The 19,399-nt window shown below is 41.3% G+C and overlaps 1 protein-coding gene and 1 long non-coding RNA gene across 4 annotated transcripts in view; one reads left to right on the top strand and one right to left on the bottom strand.

Annotated features, from left to right (window-relative positions):
- The window catches only part of JAM2 (junctional adhesion molecule 2), a 35,963-nt gene extending 17,892 nt beyond the window's left edge, over positions 1-18,071 (bottom strand). For 2 of the 3 annotated variants that reach the window (XM_042460722.1, XM_042460721.1), the window contains exons 1-2: positions 17,811-18,069; positions 5,236-5,301 (exon numbers count right to left, since the gene is read on the bottom strand). In XM_042460722.1, coding sequence (XP_042316656.1) covers positions 5,236-5,301; positions 17,811-17,883 — 139 coding nt within the window. In that variant the 5' untranslated portion in view covers positions 17,884-18,069. Of the gene's footprint in view, positions 1-5,235; positions 5,302-17,810 lie in introns of all 3 variants that reach the window. The other variant, XM_042460720.1, reaches the window with a different exon arrangement.
- Positions 1,304-7,542, top strand: LOC121927140. The gene is made up of 3 exons (XR_006103145.1): positions 1,304-2,266; positions 5,292-5,447; positions 6,434-7,542. It is a non-coding gene; the product is annotated as an uncharacterized LOC121927140 (long non-coding RNA).
- Positions 18,072-19,399: the final 1,328 nt, after the last annotated feature.

The raw sequence follows: 19,399 nt of genomic DNA, 5'->3' as shown, positions 1-19,399 counted from the left end.
AGAAAATCACATATGAATAAACTATTAAATTAAGAAAAAGAAAAACTTTCTGTGAAGGAAAAAATACAGAAGGCCCATACTCAAAAATGATTAAATCTTCTGGATTAATGAAGTAAGGGTTGTGTTTTTAAAAAGAGTGCTATTACTGCAGAAGCACTTGTCCCATTTTTCTGTAGCTACAGATGAGTAAAGATTATTCATTCTATTTCTGTACGTTTAACAAATTTTTGAAATACTGATTTCTGAATGGACAATAGTTTTAAAATAAAATGCAAAGCCTTCATATCAGTAGTATTTATCACCAGCTACTAGGCATCAGCTCAGAATATCAGCCTGCAGAGAAGTGCAAGGGACTGGAAAATGGCATTCATTCAAACTCAGAGAAGGCTTTCCTACAGTACACTGGCAGTAAAACCTTAGACAGCCTATACAGAACGGAGACCATTACGATCTGTTGAATGTATTCCTGGGCAAGCCTATATAGAATTAAAGCCATCAGTCCCAGTGAGAAATGGCAAACTCTGACTAAATCTTGCCAAGAAATCCCTAGGATAGGATTACCATAAAGCAGAGTTAGCTTGAAGGCATCTCTCTCACACTCTCAACACACACACACACACACACACACACACACACACACCAGGGAGTGGGGGCTTGGGTCACAGGACTGGATTTAGCTGTACTAGATCTGCACCAGTGCTAACCATAATTAATTAGCAGGGGCCTTCAGATGGTTTATAAATCCTCTGCTCATCCTGGTTAGCATTGTCCATGCTTACAATAAGTACAGATAACATAAATCAAAACAAATGCAGTCAAGGATAAGGTGCAGAATGAATGTAAGTAAAGGTATTAAGGAGAGCACATTCCCCAGGTTTACTCTTGTTTTTCAAACCAAGGTTTGCAGCGGTGGTGAGCAGCATTATATTTGCAGTGGACCCAAAAGAATAAGCAATTCAAGAATTAGTCAAGAAGTACATCTGTGAAATAGTTACTATAGAATTTCTTTTCTTTCTTTTTTTTTTTTACACAAAGCTGGCACCCTATACTAATTCCTCTTTTATTCTGGCACAAACTCAGGAAAGGGAAATGCTGCAGAAGGGGATAACAGTATACATGATATTTAATTATCCTTTAGTAAGCAACAGGTAAAGATTGTTGTTTTGTGCCTAAAAGTTGTTTCTGACCTATGGTGATTCTAAGGTGAAGCTATCACTGTTTTCCTGGCAAGATTTGTCCAGTGGAGGTTTTTTCTTTACCTTCCTTTGAGGCTGAGTGTGACTTGCCCATGGTCACTCAGTGGCTTTCCATGGCTGAGTGGGGATTTGAACCCTATTGTAGAGAATCATAGTCCAGTGCTCAAACAACTACACCGTGCTGGTTCTCAACAGATACAGACAGACAAAATACAGGGTGGATAGAATCAGAGAGAAAATGAAAAGAAAGAGAAAACACTTGCTCACTAAATGACTGAATAGATAGCCAAAACACATTACTGCAAAAATCGAAAGCTCTTTGGGTTTCTCAAAATTCTGCACAACACTCTTTTGTTTTCAAGTGCTGGGAATGTTTATTGTGGAGCCAGGATATGATAAATGAGGAGAATTTCCTGACACTGGGGAAAAAAAAGTTGCTTGAACATGTTTCTTGGATTGGACCAAGTGACAATGCCAGTTTTAAAGGTCAAACAGGTTTATTTTTGTTTTCCTGGCACTTTGTTGCTTCACTCTTCATGTCACCTATTAGTGGTATGGTTTTTAGCAGCTGGTTTTCCTGGATGTGCTGAATTGAAGGGCAGCATATGTGCTTTATCTGGTGACCAGAGGACCAAGAGCCATGGAAGGGCTCCACCACATCTCCCAGAAGAACATAATGGCACAGGAGAGATAAATCTACCAAGTTTTGTTCAACAACAAAGCTTCACTTCCATAATCAGAACACTCATAAGAAGTTAACAACTAAGAACTAGTACTCAGCTTTGGTTTTTGTCTTCCTCCCTCCCATTTCCTTTTCATTTTTTGACACCTTTTAAATTGTTAAGCTGAAAAACAAGGAATTTCTTAATGTCGGCTTTGCCCCTTTCAGTCATGAATTCCCTGTACACCTGTGATGGGACCCCTGCTTATTGCAGAAGATTCTGCAAGTATATATGCATAGCTTAACCAGGGCAGCAGCTGGGCCTCTGGGGCTTTGCCATTCACCTGTATAAGCTGTGAACATGGAAAAGACACGACACTGCTTCCTCAGTATGAATTGCAAGAGATAGGTGAGTACAACAGGTCTGGACCCAATCATAAGTATTCACTATGCCTGGCCTAGACTAAAGCCTTCATCTGCACTGTCTGTTAGTATTAACAGAATTATCATAATGAGCAGCAAGCCTCACCACCCTAGACACTTAATACCCAAAATGCCAGTTTAATGTAATGGTTTGTATTAGTCTAGGACTCTGGGAGACAAGGGTTAGGCTCCCCATTTGGCTGTGGAAACCCATTGTGTGACCTGAGATACGTAATACACTCTCAGCCTATGGAAACCAATGGCAAAATTTCTCTGAACAAATCTTGCCAAGAAAACCCTATGACAGGGTCAACATAAGTCAGAGTTGACTTGAAAGTACATGACAACAAAAATTACAATATTTCTATCAGCGCACTAGGCCAGGTGCCTAATCTCGCATACTAAATCAAAGAATCCATCATCTTGTTGTAGGCCTTCAAGTCATTTGCGATTTGTGGTGACCCTTAGAGAAATTTATCATAGAATTTTCTTAGCAAATTGTTCAGAGGGGTTTTGCCATGGATTTCCTCTGAGGTTGACAGAATATGACTTGCCCAAGATCATCTAGTGGCTTTGCATGGCCAAGTGGGGGCTTGAACTTTGATCTCCATAGCCCTAGTCCATACTCAAACCACTAGACCATATCCACCTACACTAACATATAGAATTGTAGAGTTAGAAGAGACCACAAGGGCCATCCAGTCCAATCCCCTGCCATGCAGAATCACTCAATCAAAGCATCCTCGACAGATGGCCATCCAGCCTCTGTTTAAAGACCTCTAAGGAAGGAGACTCCACTACACTCTGAGGGAGTGTGTTCTACTGTCAAACAGCCCTTACTGTCAGGAAATTCCTCCTAATGTTTAGGTGGAATCTCTTTTCCTGTAGCTTGCATCCATTCCTGTTCTCTGGAGCAGCAGAAAACAAACTGGATCCAGACTTAGTCATGCTTAGAATAGAACCAATGGTATCAACAGGATTTAAATTTGTCATAATTGACTTATCCTTTTGATTTCAGTGAATCTACTCCAAGGGTGGGCAAAGTATGGTCCAGTGGCTTCACACAACCCATGATCCAACATTTGAAGCTTCTGAACCCCCCTACCTATTCCCCAAAGCTCTCACCTCCCCCACTGACATTTATATGTGACCAGAGCTGGAGATAACTGTAAGATTTGCCTATGGCAACATCTGCAATGTGGAACTTGCTTCCAAGAGAAATTGAGCTGCCTCCATTGTTGCTGAACTTCTGGTGGATGACCAAAACTGTATTCATTCCATAAGGCCTTTGGTTTTTAAAACTGCATTTTAAAATTGGCTTTTAAAATTGTTTTTATCTGTTTTAAAATAATGTATTTAATCTATTTTATTGCATATTGCTTTGGGAACTCTGGTGAGCATAAATGTCATTAACAGATTCTATAAACAAACCAACCCAGAAAGATTAAATCAAAAACAAAAACTATGTGATAGTTGTGGATTTTTAAGGCTAACTATTATAAAATTAGATTATCTGAAGCCATAATACATTTCTAAAACCTCTTTACTGCATTAAGGGTACCATAAAATAACAGAATAACACAGTTAAAAGGGACAGAAAAGGTATCTAGTTCAACCCTCTACAAGTGTAGGAAATGTATAGCTAAAACATCCTGGACAGATGACCATCAAAATTTCAATAAAAGAGTCCACCCCTTCCAGAGTTTTCCATTCTTCTGTCAAATAGCTATTACCACCAGGAAGACCTTTCTAATGTTCGGACAGAAACTCTTTTAGAAAAATTGATTCCAATTGTTCAGGTGTTATCCTGTGGCATGGCCAAAAATAAAATGCCCTTGCTCCATCTTCCATGTGATAACCCTTCAAATCTTTTTTTTTTTTTTTGGGGGGGGGGGGGCTTCAAAAAACCTAAACTCCTGCAAATCACATGTGGCCAGATCGCATTCTATTTGACTGAGGAATATTTTAAACACGTAGTCATTGCCTGCATCCATTCCTCATAAAGCTTTTTTTCCAGACCATTCACTATCTTAGCTACCCTTCTCTGGATGCATTCCAACTTGTGGATGCTGCTTCTGAGTTAGCACTCTAAAGGCCAATTTTGTTTGTGCTCCAAGGCACAAGGGACAAGCATCCTTTATAGCCCAGAACACGTTACCTATGAACAAAAGAAATTGCAAATAGCAGTGGACTCTTATAAAGAAAGCTCTGACTCAACCTGAATATCTAAGGAAGATTAAAGCTAAAGTTTAATATATGGAAAACATCTTCTGGATTTGGAAAATGTGGTCATCTCCACCATGTAATATGAACTAAACAGTATAAAAATGGGACAAAAGAAAAGATAGAAATCAGATAGCAGGGGATGGGAGAAAAGTAGATATTTTAAAGTGGGATAGGACTGAAAAAGGCAAAAAACAATATTTGGAGGAGGGTGGGTGGAGCGGAAGAAGCAAGCCCCATCTCCAAATTCCTCTCCACCCTGCCCCATGAAACTGACAGGGTTATCTATAATATTTGTAGAAATGTTTTCTGAAGTTAAGATGTACCCAAAGTTCCATGATGGTTTCAACAGTTAGGTATATGTTTAAGTTTCTCCCATTAAAATCAGTGGTACATAGTAACTGCTTGGGTTTGGCTGGGTCATACCTGGTGAAAGCAGTTCCAACAAGTACATATCTAAGCAACCAAAGACCTTTAGTCTCTACACCCCATTGCACTGTTGTCTGATGGCTTTTCTCTTCTCAGGACTATTGTTGTTGCTATTTGCCATGACACTGACTTTGACTTATGACAACGCTATGAATGACAGACCTCCTGTCATCAATTGTCCTGCTCAGCTTTTCCACACTCAGCAGTGTGGCTTCCTTGATTAAATTAATCCACCTGTAATGCAGTCTTTCCTCTTTCCCCAGAACTACTATGCATGTACAAATGCTCATACACATACTGTACCCTCAAATTCTCTTGCTTTAACAAGTTTGTTGTCTGTTTCTACGGTGATTCCATAGGCTTTGTAGTCTGCAAAGAAAAAGAAAAAGAAATCATTGCAAAGGAAAAATGCAATGGCCTGTTCACTGAAAAGTATCATGTCAAAATGGTGCCTGCTATATAATCAAGTTGTTTAGTCTCCTTTGCATTCAAGAAGATCTTTAAGTAATCTAACTGTAAGTATGATTGCAGGCTTTACATTTCTTTAAAAACAAATGTATGTAACTTTATTTCAGGCCTCTTTACCATTGAATTTATCTCTAATTATCTGTTGAACTGATACAGAAAGGAGGTACATCTATCTCTTGATTATGCATGTTATCTGAGTGAAAAGACTTTCCATTCTCCTGCATCTATTTTCTTTTGACAACTAAATAAGATGGATTTGCTGCTTATTAGGATTCACTTCTACAACACGTATGCATCCTCTCTCAGTTTGAAAAGCAACTGGGCTCCTGCACCCTTTCAAAAAAGAAAAAAGTAATAGGGACACAGTTGGGATAAGAGCATGTACCTTTGTAGTCAAATGGTGAAACATGTTGTTGGCAGTCCAAGTGTGAAACACTCTGAACTATTAGCTGTCAAATATGGAATGGGAGAGAGAAAAAGAACTGAGCGTAATTGTCCTCTTGAATACTTTCTCTGAAACACCGATACCTAGATACTGGGCTAGATGCACCCTAGTTTGACTTGATGTGAGAACTTTGGGTAATGTCTCTTTGTAAGACTGCTAAATCCTTTTGTGTTCATTTGAATCAATGCATAAGATAGCTTTCACTAACTTTTGACATAACTGCTTTCAGTGGAAATTTAATATAACTAACCTGGTCAGGATCCATCCTAATGCATTTGGCCTACATTCATCAATCTTTTTGGACAATCATGCTACATTCTTGAACTTTCATCTAAACTTGTCTGTGTTCTTCTGGCTCCTCTTCCCCTCCTTCATGCTGTCAAGGTTGAAACTGTTTTTTTTAAAAATGTCTTTTATGCATTTATTTGTCTTCTAAGCACTGAAGAATATAGGCAAAATAATTGTGGGCAGGGAGTACCTATAGTTGCCAATATATGTCTGGCAGTAGTATTTTTCTACCACTATTGTTACTGGTTACAAGTGCTATGTATGCTTTTCTTCACATTGTTTTCCATTTCCCATTTTCAGAAGGAAGAAGAAAAGAGATTTATGCAGACTCTTTTGGACGTGTCTTCATTTACTTTAAAAATATTTTTAAGAACTGTGGATGTGTTCCAGTAGTCTGATGGGAACCATTTAAAAATGTAACAAGAAGAAAGACACATTATATACATCAGTGAAGCAGGAATAAAAAAACTCAAATACAGTGTGGAAAGAAATATAATTTGAACAAGCCTTCTACAACTAAAAAAGAAGGGTGGGGGAGAAAAAGATTGTTTTGCAAGATGGGCCTCAAATTCAGCTTTAATGGACTTCACTATCCACTTCAATTCCTATCTTCTCTGAATGGAAAGGCTCTACTCATGGAAGAAAGCCCTAACTGATTTTGAGGGATTCCCATCTCCTCCCTAATACCACAATACATCCTATACCACAACACTTCCAGGTCAAAGTCTGGAGAGTAGCTGAAAAGAGGAGAGGACAGGGAAGCCTGGCTTTGTTAGCCCCACTGCACCTAAACCTAGAGCCAACCCAGTGTGTACTAGGAATAGGGGTTAATTTTGTTTCTCTGAAACTCTGGTTATGGAAAATGTATTTTTTAAAATGTTGAACCATTACGGGGCGGCTGAAATTTTACACTGTATTATTCCTGAAGGCTCTCAGTAGAGGCAATTCATCCTTTTTTTATCGGCCAGAAAAAATGCAGCCGGGCCATCCTTTACTGGTGTATGATGTTAGCGCCCCTGCATACTCTACGCTGTATTTTGGGGTCCTGATATTTTTATATCTAGAGATAGCATGTTTTTTAGAGATCAGTGATCTTTCAGGAACACTTGGCCAGGTTTGCAAAAAAAAAAAAAAAGGAATTATTAACCTTTATTTATGAAGCGCTGTAAATTTACACAGCGCTGTACATGCAATCTTTTTAGTTAGACGGTTCCCTGCCTTCTAACTAAATGTGTCCTGAAGCTTGTTTACAGCCAGGTAAACAAGATAAATCTAAATGTGTGAATTAAGTGTTCTTTCCTTTCCCCAAGTAATCTGCATTTCCTCTCACAACTTGAGACAAAGGATCTCCTCACACTCAAAGCACTATGACAATTTCTCTGCCTAGCAATAGCAATAGCAAGTACATTTCCATATGGCTTATCAGTGAACTAAGCACTCTCTAAGCAGTTTACAATCTGTAAGCTAATTGCCTCCAACAAGCTGGATACTTATTTTAGTGACCTAAGAAGGATGCAAGGCAGAGTGGATCTTGGAACCCCTGGGATCGAACCCACAACCTTGTACAGGCATTTAACCACTGCGCTGCCAAGGCTCTGCCCTACCCTCTGTTGTGTTCCCAGCAACTTTCCTGTCCACCCATCCTGGGATATGCTGATCCAGTTTTTTTGTCAATCTAAAATTAGATATCAACCAGTCTGGAATCCTATTGCTGATTCCTGGGAGAAGACATTCAGCCATTGCTACATGACCAAATAGGCCATTTCCTGGTGCTAGTTTTAAGGTATAAATATGGTTCCAAAACCTAGCCTCTGAGCCAGCATACACCCCACATTATCTGTTTGTTCTGGGTCTCTCCCAGTCTGAGTCACTCCAGTTTTCTGTGGTCTGCTCATTGGACAGGTAATTATAACCCCACTGCAAGCCTATAAAAACTCATTTCCACATTTCCATTCCAAATCACATTTCCATATTTCCAGTTCAGTTAGCTCTTTATGCTCTTGTTTGTTTCAATTGCTGTTGCCTGTGTGTGACTGAGCTCTGTATTCTTCTAAATAAAACCTTCTTAATTCACTCAAAACTTTGAGCTCTTCTCCATAAGTATTGGTATAAGCAGTTGTAAACAGTCCAAAGACCACCCAAACCTCTGGCAAAAGCTAATTTCCCCAACATGTGAAGTATAGTCATCCCTTCTTTGACACAGATTTTTTTGTACATGGATTCAAGCATCCACAGTTTGAAAATATTCAAAAAAAGTATAAATGTCAAATATCAAGCCTTGATTTTCCATTTTTTTTTTTATAAGGGACACCATTTTTCTTTATCATTATACTTAATGGGACTTGAGCATCCACGGATTTTGTTATCCAGAGGGGATCTTGGAACCAAACCCCAGCATATAACAAGGGTCCACTGTAATGCCTACAGTTGGTGCGGACTCCTCCAGTCCCTTCACCTGTTCTTTGTGTAACAATGGGGATAAAAACCCAATGGTGTAGTTATTTACCTATTGAATATGAGCATCATCATGCACCTAACACCCAAGATACCTACACACTGTTCTTGTAGGACGTGGCCCCTGTTTGCACTTGAGCAAGTAGTTTGCCAGATGTTAACAGCCTGTTTATCACATGGCTTTGCAAGAGATTACAGCAGCACAGACAAATCTATCAGTCAAGACTGTACAGTGGCAGAAAACAACTACTGTAGTTTTAAGGAATTGCCAAGAAATTCCCTCCCTTCCCAGATAGTCTTTAAATGTTACAATTTTGACACTTATACTGTGGCTTAGCCAAGCAAGAATACTAACACTCAGTTTTGAAGTCTGAGAATTTTAATGCCAATCCTGTCACCTTGGTAATGAATAGGGAAATAGGGGCTGGGGTGTTTAAAACGACGTAGCGTCTCATAAACAATAGATTCCTGCTTATATTGTGAGCCCTTTATAGAGTTGATTTCCATAGCAACAGAATTGTTCGAGAGTTGGTGCATTTACAAAGCCTAAAATGCAAATACTGTCCTTTTAATGGCTGCTAATCTAAGGTCTCCAAAGTCTGCATTCTTTTTTTTTTTTTTTACAAAGGATCATAAACTATAGGGAAGAAAATTTCTCTCACAATAACTGTTGTAGCAAACAGGAACACAGAAACAACGAGAAGAATATAGATATACTGGAAGCTAGGAAAAGTTACTTTGTGAACTACATCTCCTAGAATCCCTAAACCAACATTGGAAAAAAAAACTTTCCCAAACTCTGGGTACAGATTATGGAATAGGGAGATAGGTTGGATTAGAAAAACATATGCAAAAGGAATCAATACTGTTCTGCAAATACGTAAGGAGCATTAAGAGAATTATATATAAAAGAGGTAGATCTACAGAAAACTTCATGCACCTTTTTGTGAAAGATATTGCACAGCAATGATCATACGGTATTTTGGCTTTAATTTCACTGATTCTACACAACATGCTACTGTGAGGGATACACAGCAGAAGACCTCTTCCGTGACTAGAAGGCCGCCTTTGGATCCAACCCAAATGATATTTGGAAACATATCACATTCCTTCCCCATAGGAGACAACACAGAACTTGGAAGGACTCCACAAGCCAATGGCCAAGAAGTGAAAAAGGAACCCCCTAACACCACCTTCTGAGAGCCTCCAGGAAAGAACAGGCCCACAGTAGAAGAGTACCCATCCCAGTGAGTAAGCCCAGACAGATACCATGAAAACTGTCAAGAGGTCCAGCAAAACTAACAGAAACACACTTCCTCTTCCTGTTCCTCCACACAAGCCAACCACCAAGGTGACCGAAGCTCTCTCCATCCCATAATCACTCCTTAAACCCAACTGAAACGGATCTAGAAAATCCACCTCATTCAGGAGCCCCTGGAGCTGAGAAGCCACCAAATGCTCTAGAACCTTGCCCACCAATGGGATTTATTTATTCATTTATTTAATATTCTGCCTTTCTCCCAGTGTGGAATCCAAGGTGGCATACAGAGTTTTAAAAGCACAATACAATTTAAAAACTCATAATACAAAAGTTAAAACACAATTAAACTGAATTTCTGTTTGAAAAACATAAATTAAAAACATATTTAAAACACCATAAAAAGATGTAGGAGAGTGGACTGAGGGGTGATGGGAAGCAGGGACCTACCTTTGCATCAGTTTCAGACCCGTGTATAAACAAGATGAACCCACATTACTTGATTATTCCAAGACATTGGCTAAGTGCAAAGTTACTGTATTTCCCTTTAAGAGAAGAAAGTGCTGTTCAAGAAATCTGAATTACTTTTCTACTAGAAAAACATAAAATAAAACAAGGTTACAGTCCTGCACCCTGCTTTCTAATGTGGAAACTTAAACTTCCCTTGAAGAAAAGCACAGATTCAGAGAACTTTCTCTCTTTCATTTCTAGTTTGACCAAAGATGAAGGATCAGATTATGCATTACATGCAAACTCATTTTAAAAAGCTCCAACATTTGTTTTCATGAAAAATAGCTTTGTGAGGCAGCTACAGAATATAAATATGTATTGAGATTTTAAAGGAGGAGAAAAGAGAAAGGCAACTGGCCAGCAGCAACAGGGGGCTTTGCCAAACTATACAATATTGTCTTATCTAGTTTGTCTCTAAGAGTCTTGGACCACAGCCCTGCTTGAACTGGAAATGGGTGTGTATGTGAGAGAAGGAGTGACCTTTTGATTTTATTCTTGGGAATCACACGGGGCATCATGGAATTGTAGTTTGTCCTCTACTGGCACAGCAGAGTTGTGAATTCTAGTTGGCAGCAGGATCAAACCTTTAACGTTTTGCAGAAAATGATATTTGTCTAAATGACAAAATATGTTTGCAAAGATAAAATCAACTGACAATCTTTGTAGTAAGATAGCTTGCAAACTTTGATGCACATGTATTGCCCTTTCAAGTGCTTTTAAAACTAATAAACTAGGTACACATGGAAAGCAAATCAACACATGGCGGATGCAGATTACACAAACAGGAAAACACACCGTACAGTGTTGTGCTTTGTATCAGATTCATTGCTTAACAGTGCTGCTTTTAAGTGGGATTAACAGTTATTTTTCCCTGCCCTTTCACTTAAATAAAAAGAAGAGCCTGGCACTCCTAAAGGTGAATCTCTAAGGAAGCCTTCATTACCATGCAAAGGTTTGCGCCAACTCTTTTATAAAGGCAACAAAGTGGAAAAATCATTCATGGGTCTTGCACACTGACCTAGGATGTTAAAACGACACACACCAACTAATCAACCGCTATGTTTGGTGGCTTTGTCTGTAAGGATTTAGATGTAGGAAGAAGCAGAAAATTGCATCATCTCTGGGGTTCAACAAACCTAGCCAAAACCATCTACACAGAGAACTTTCTGAAATCTTCTAGCTTCCAGCTTACAAAGATGGTCCATGATCTCAAACAAAGCAGGAAACAATTCAAGTACTGCAAATACTGTCAAGATTCAGGAAAGCACTAAAAGTACCAGCTCATCGTTTATGTAGAATTTCCAGCATACAGTGTCTTCCAACTTGGCCTTTATAAATGGAAAACTGAAATCCAGGGTTAATGAACTGCTCAAAGCAACACAGTATGTCACAAACTCTATCCACTGGACCACACTGGGATCTTCTGGTTGTGGCCTTTCTTTAAATATGGGACACAATCCAAAAGTACCCATCAAGGCTGTAGCACTTTAAAAAAATCACACAGCTTTTTAAGATGTCATAGTGGCATTTCAGTGAAGCATGTCCGAATCTCACTATAAGCAATGGCATGAAAACAGTTATACTATGTAACTAAATCAGTATGATGCAAACTTTTCAAAGCCCCATTACATCTATTTTGTGAATTAACAACAAAGGTCAATTTCTAAGTTCTTTTTTCGGCTTTCAAGAGGCCTGCAAGGCTGTGCCCCACTTCTGAGCAGAATTACTATTCCGGGAAGTATCCAATAATAGGTTGATAAAACCACAATTTTTCCACCATCAAGACATAGGGGTGAAACAGACTGGCACAATATGCCTGCTTGGAGGCAGCATGGGAGCGTGGCATTTGGATGACACATGCCCCAACACTTCTCCCAAGCCAGCGTCATGCCACCCGCCCGACCAGATGGTGAGGAGCATTGTGGCAGTCCAGTGGCGCGGTGTTTATACATGTGCTGAAAAAAAGCTGGATCAGGGCTGCAGCATGTGGTTGCATCAAGTTGCCCCTATATGGCCATCTGTTTTGGCCCATAGTCACAATGGGGTGCATGAAGCCCATGCCCCACTCACTCTTTACATACTTCTGTTTTAACTAAAGGGCAATTTCCCTACCCCTTTAATATGGGAAAAGCTTTTGGTTTACAAATAGATAACTTATTTTACATCATACCAAAAGTTATCTAAGGTAACAGACGGGCCCTACGGGACGCCGTCATTATGTGTGAGAGGCAGCGCTTCCAGACACGACTCTCCCCTCGCACGTGACGAGGGCGTCAAAATGGCAGTGCCCTGTACATATGGGTGCCGCTGTTTTGACGTGATGGACACATAGCGTCTGCACGTCCTGGTGCAATTGTGACACCGCAAGTACGCCATTGGCGCCTTGTGGCGTCACAAAGGCACCACAAGAATAACCTGCCTTTTGCAGGTTCTTTTTGCTCCGTGACGGAGCCACGCGGTTTGTCTGCTGCGGCTCCCTCGTGGAGCAAACCAGGTGGGAGACGGCCCTTTTTGGGCGGTCTGTATCCTGCCTAAATATAAGGTCTGCTGTTGTTTTTGTGTGCCTCCAAGTTGTTTCTTACCTATGGGGTTCCTAAGGACTCTGGATTCAAGATACAGGAAGAGAGATTCCACCTAAACATCAGGAAGAACTTCCTGACAGTAAGAGCTGTTTGACAGTAGAACACACTTCCTCAGAGTGGAGTCTGTGATTCTATGAGCCTATGATTCTATCACAGGGTTTTCTGAGACTGAGAATGTGTGGGTCACTCAAGGTCACCTGGTGGGTTTCCATGGCCAAACAGGGAAATGAACCCAGATCTCAACAGTTGTAGTCCAACACTCAAACCACTACACCATGCTGGCTCTCATTATAGATTGCAAATTTTGCTATTTCAAATTACTGTACATACATTTTCCCCACCACATATCCTCCAACAGATGGAAAACAGGGCATGTGTGGCTGAGCTACCTCACAGTGTGGTAAAAAAAATGTGGCCAGGCAACAGAAAGGCAAAGGTTATTAACGAGGAAGAATATGACAAAATTACTATTTTAAGAAGAGAAGCCCCATTACATCTGGAATATATATACTGGAATATATATACTGAGTTTTAAAAGGGGAAAACTTAACCCTGTCCTCTCCACCCTCTAGAGTTAACGGAGTTGTAACTGAGTTTTGAACTCAGTTTGAAGCAACTGAGTAAGCCAAGAATGAGTAGGGAAACTGAGAGTAGGAAGAGAAAGAAACTGGTGCATTTTAAGAGTGGCTGAAAAAGTGAGACAGCAGAGGATTAACCAGGATTGCCTCTGCCAAACTGAAATGGCTGGATGATATGCCATTACATGCTCAGATAGAATGCAGAAGCCAGTCACTATGTTTTGAGCCACATTGAGTCAAGGACTGGGAAAAAGTAAGATATAAAATAATTAAATAACTTTCAAAGTCATCTGCCTTATAGGATTGCTGTGAGCATAAAAATGGACAGACAAGCCATCTACACCACCACAAACTCATTGGAGGAAAGGTGGGATACAAATCTGATAATGTGACCGACATATGAGAATATCACACAAAGGGAGAATTGCAGCTGGTACATGGTTTCAATTATTCAAAGATCATATTGAATTATCTGATTAAAAAGAAAGAAAGAAACATATCTTTTCAGCAATGAATCAATTCAAAATCACATAGGTGGAGAATTAAAAACAAACATTATGTCTATCATGAATTTGCATTCATGTTCATGTGCATTCTTATCAGAGGTCCAACATATTTAACCACACATTGTTTTTACAGCTGTGTGCTTCAGGTTCACATAGTTTTGTTCACCACATTGCTTGGGTGTGGTGTTTTTCTCGCATTTGTTTTTATTTTCGTGGCCCCTTATCTTTACTGAGGTTATATTTGTCAAAGAGAAAATAGAACTATTAGCTTTTTATTTTTATCAAGTTCTTTAGTGTGGGGCTACATGTTGTTTTAGTTTTCAACAGTTCTGGCCAACTTATGTTGTTTTTTATAATAAGCAAAAACCCTGAATTTTTTCCACAGCCGTCCTGAAGGTCATGAAGAGAAGCCTCTTCTTGCAAGTATGGTGTGGATGTTTGAAGGTGTTGGTCAATGAAAACTATGTGTTAATATTTCTATTTCTTTTAAAGAGTTTGTTGTTTGTGCGCCTCCAAGTCATTTTTGACTTATGGCAACCCTAAGGTGAACCTATCATAGAGTTTTCTTGAAAAGTTTCTTCAGAGTGGGTTTGTCATTGCCATCCTCTGAGGCTGAGATATACCAAGATGGCTCTCTCTATTAAAGGGTGCATACAGCCCAAACAACAAGGCTGAATAGCAACCAACTCAGGTTGCTCAGTTTTGTCAATGGATTTCTTTGAGGGCTTTGAGACTACTTCCCACTCTATGACTCCATTATGATAACTGTATATACTCTGCCACAGGAAGGGGTGGGAGCAGTGCAACCCTTCAGATGTTGTTGAACTGAAACTTCCAGCAGCACTAGCCAGCATAGCCAATGGTGAGTAATGCTGGGAATTAACAACTCGAGGATCCTTCAGTACCGTGTATATTATAAATGCAGCTGTAAAAATAAAAGAATCTTCTGTTTTCATACCTGGTGACCATAACAATTTTGAAGAAAGATGCTAAGTCCCAAATGATTCCCATTCCAATGTAGAGCATGGAAATGAAGGGTAGCAGGAGAAATCCAACTTAGATTTTAGTAATTTTTTTACACTCAAAATAAAAAGTCATACCATTCTTCAGTACAGAAAGCCAAGTAAATTAGCTCATTAGTATACAGGTCACTTATAAACTAAAAAATTAAAGTATCACTAACTAGACAGTATGCAAGGGAAATGAATACTAGTACACACACTCAAGTTAACCCAATCGGTCATTACACCCATGCTGCCTAAATCTATACTATAATATAAACGGTTTGTCAATTTGTTTGTATAAAAAAAGCTACACATGTCTTTTATTATAAATTTATGGTTATAAATTTATCAAACCTGATGTTATCAAATTGGATCAAAATGAAAACTTTACAAAGGTTTTGGATCCAGTCAATTATGTCAAGTATTCCTTGGACAAATGCTTTCAATTTCTGACTATTTTATACTGTTTTATAGTGCTGTAAAAGCCACATATATGAATCAATTTTGATCAAACATAATATTTATAGTTAGGCTGGCATGAATGTAAAGGAGCAAACTTCAGCTTTGTTTAGACCCTACTTTGGATCTATTTTGCATGGATTATGAAACACTTTTCAAGCAGTGCAGGTTCTAACACCCAAATTTTCATTCCTTTCAGATCACGTTGTGTAGTAATAATGTAGTAATAATTACCTGTAGTAATAATGAACTTCAACCCATACAACACTTGTGATATTTCCTAATACTGAATAAATGGCAGTCCAATAACCTTTGGGGATGCACAGATTTTCACACCTGCCACAGACCAAGGATGGGGAATGTGCAACCTTCCAGATGTTCTCAGACTGAGACTAACAAAAGCCTCAGCCAGCAAAGCCAGTGGTGATTTCAAAAACACCTGGAGGGCTCCATGTTCATCCTGATCTAGACCACTTTTCTGTTTCCAGCAGTAGCCAGCTAGAATCAGGGGCTGAGAGCAAAACAAAACAAAAACCCAACCCTTCTTCTGCTCCCCAGCAATTGTGTGTAGAGGGATGCAACCTGCTACAGACCATTAAATGTTTTCTTGAACCATAAAAGTTCTGCTCTGCAGCCCTATTTGGTCACAATTCACATATCTAACCATAATATCATAAAGAGTGGGGCTGCACCCTTGCTGGCCCTTCCTAGCCACCTTCCATGGGTAGTGGAACTCATCTGTAGAAGCAGCCTTGCTTGATGCCCAAAGGTCCTGCTCCCCCATGGTGTATGGCCAGTTTCAAATTGCGTGGGGAGTCTATCTGCAGCTGCTCCTTCACCAACTTATTTGTTTGATATCTTGCTTTTCTTCCAAAGGAGATTAAAAGCAGCTGTTTTTATTTGAAAGACTTCAGATGTCGTTCAACTGTCTCTCCCAGGACTGTCCTAGCCAGTACAGCCGATAGTGAGAAATACTAGAAGTAGCAGTTCAACAATATCTACTTAGAAAACTTCCATTCCTAGATGTAATGTGCAGACAACAAGGGACAGGCATCCAATTGCCCATTGTATTTATTGTTGATTGCATGAGGATAAAGCTCCAAATAAGACTTGTTAGTTTTGTCTTGTTCCGGTACTCCTGAACACATGCAGAAGGTTTTCTCTCACACCACTGAATATCACATGCTAATTTTATGCACTGGCCCTAGATGAGGAGAGGAAAGGAGCCGGAGGATGTGACTTTTGAGCATTTCTTTTTTGCTGGAAAAGTAATTCCTTGGTGACCATTTCCCTTGTTGAACAAAGGGGAGGCAAAGAAATAAAAGATGCCCAGCTTTCAAAACCATCCATCAAGTCTTTCCTGCTGTTGTTAACTGCCTTCCAGACCAGTCAACCTCAACTCATAATGAGGCTGTGGATGAGCCATCTCCAAGTCTCCCTATGCTCCTCAGCCCCTCTGCCCAGCTCCTGCAGGTTCAGGCCCATCATGAGCTCCCTGCTTCTGGTCTCTAATTATCTACTGGGACAAGAACTAACGGTCTAATGACACGAAGGATAAAGCAGACAGGCCAAAGGAGGAGGACTGAGCACAAACAGACTCTCAAATGCTGAGGACCAAGATGTCTTTGGCAGTGTTTGTTGCAGCCTAACAAAGCAGGAGAACAACACAACTTAGGATGCAAAAATGCAAAAGCAAACCTTTCTAGAATAAGCATTACAAACTTTATCAGAATTGAGACTTAACACTCAGATCCTGAGCCTGATTTCACAGAAAGCAGCACTGTGTGAGTGTTTCTGAGGCAGACGCCAGAGAAAGGCTTCAGAGGAGGGGGCCCTGCACATGCCTGGCATCCAGAAAGCCCACTTTGAAGACTCCAGCCCCACAAGCCCTGCTGCTCTGGAAGCCCTTGAGTCGGTCTTTGTGGCTTCTTCTCCTCCACTTTCACCGGGGTCCTGTCTGTGTCCCTCACCCCAAGGAAAGGGGAGGGCCCTGTCCCACAAGCCTTGCTCCCCTCATGCTGCTTCTTTTCTTTTCTTTCCCCTGGGCGAAAGGTCCCAGGGGAGCCATTCCCTTTGGGCTGAAAAGCAGCCTCCCTGCCTTCCTCCAGGAGAGAGGGCTTTGGCTCAGCCAGGAGGGAAGCAGGCAGAGGAGGAGGACTAGGCTGAAGAAGAAGAGCCAAGGAGCCGGCAGCCCAGGGAAAGCCTGGCGGCGGCAGAAAAAACCCAGAACGGTGCTCCTGCTTTTGGGGGTCTCCTTTCTCCCCTCCCTCCCTCCCTCCCTCCCAGGGCATCCCTCCCTCCATCCCGCAAAGGCCAAAGGACTCACAGCCAAGGGACCCGAAGGGGCCCCAGAGGAGCCGGAGCAGAAGGAAGAGCAGGAGGTCGCTGCGGCTCGCCATCTTCCCAGCAGCTGCAACAGCTGTTTGGGCTTCTTTCTGGGCGCCTCCCTCTCAGCCCCGGCTTCCCTGGCAATTTAGCCAAGCGAGGAGGAGGAGAGCCAGGGAAGGGAAGGAAGAAGAAGAAGAAGGAGTCCTTTTGCGGCTGGAAGGGCTGAGGGAAGCCAAGCCCTGGGCTCCTCCTCCCTTCTTCCCCTTTGCAGAGGAAGGGCGAGGAGGAGAGAGCCCCTGCCTGCCTTCCTTCTCAAAGCCTTGGGTCAAACGGGGGGGGGGGGGGGGGTCCCCCCGGGCGTTGGCCCCAACCGGAGGGGGGGGGGGGGGGGGGGGGGGGGGGGGGGGTATTGTCCCTCAGGGCTTTGGCCCCAATTGGAGGAGGAGGAGAGCCCCTGAGGGGAATGCAAGAGCAGGACATGTCTTCCCTCTCAGCCTTCTGCCCAGGAGGGCTTCCCAAAGGCCCTGGAGTCTGAACATAACTAAGAATCCTGGGCTTCCATGGATAGGTTCTCCTTAGGGCTGCTCTAGGTTGGAAGGAACATCAAGGAGCAGAGCTCACCCTGAAGAGACACCCCAGACTCCCTGTGGCTAATAGGCAGCCTGGCCAGAGGGCCTCCTTTTCCAGGACATGGCCTACATTTTAACCTTCTGCCCAGGAGGAATTCCCAAACGCCCCCCATTTGGGACATGACCCCCAAGAAGTATGAATGGAGGAGGAGAAGACTTGAGAGGAATTCAACAGGGGGAATCAGGGGCAGCAGAGGTCCTCCTTTTCCAGGACATGGCCTACATTTTAACCTTCTGCCCTGGGGGAATTCCACCTTTCTTGGCAAGATTTGTTCAGAGGAGGCTGGCTCAACTAAAGGAGACCAAATGGAGTGGTGGAACTGCAATAACTGTTGACTAACCACCCAAGAACTGATTTAGGTGTCTCAGGGATGGAGCTGCAGGAGGAAGAAAATGAGGGGATTGCCTCCATAAGAATGATCCCATCCCCCTCCATGAAATTTTCTTTCAGTCCTCAAGTTCTGCTATTGCAGAGAGTGACAGATGGAAAAACATTCACAACATTTGCTGTGCTTACATTCCCTTAGTAACTTTGCCTCCCCGTTTTTGGCAGGGATGCCTCATTTCCACCACTAAATGCTCAACTGAAGTTTTAGCCCAATGCTAGAAATTTGAAGAACTAGTGACAAATTTTATTGGGGAGGGCAGCATTCTTATCCTCCCCCATTGCACCCCAGATTGGTTTCTTGTAGTTCAGACTGCAATAGTGCAGATTTCGATAACAGGTCATGATTTTTAAAATAAATGAATAAATTGGGAGGCAGCTCAGCATCTGCCACAAGATTCAGTTTTGAGCCCATTCAGAGATTAGGTAATCAGCTCAGTTTGACTTAGACTGACATACGCACACACACAGCAGTTTGGCCTGAACCCACATTATGACTCAGAAATCCACATTTTCATGCCTTCAAGCTACTATGAGGTTAGAGGGTATAACCATTTGATGGGTTATAGGGCC

The sequence above is a fragment of the Sceloporus undulatus genome, chromosome 3 (assembly GCF_019175285.1).
Source record: "Sceloporus undulatus isolate JIND9_A2432 ecotype Alabama chromosome 3, SceUnd_v1.1, whole genome shotgun sequence".
Taxonomy (NCBI): domain Eukaryota; kingdom Metazoa; phylum Chordata; class Lepidosauria; order Squamata; family Phrynosomatidae; genus Sceloporus; species Sceloporus undulatus.
The sequence above is the reverse complement of the archived record's forward strand: the minus strand, read 5'-3'. Positions and strand labels throughout refer to the sequence as shown.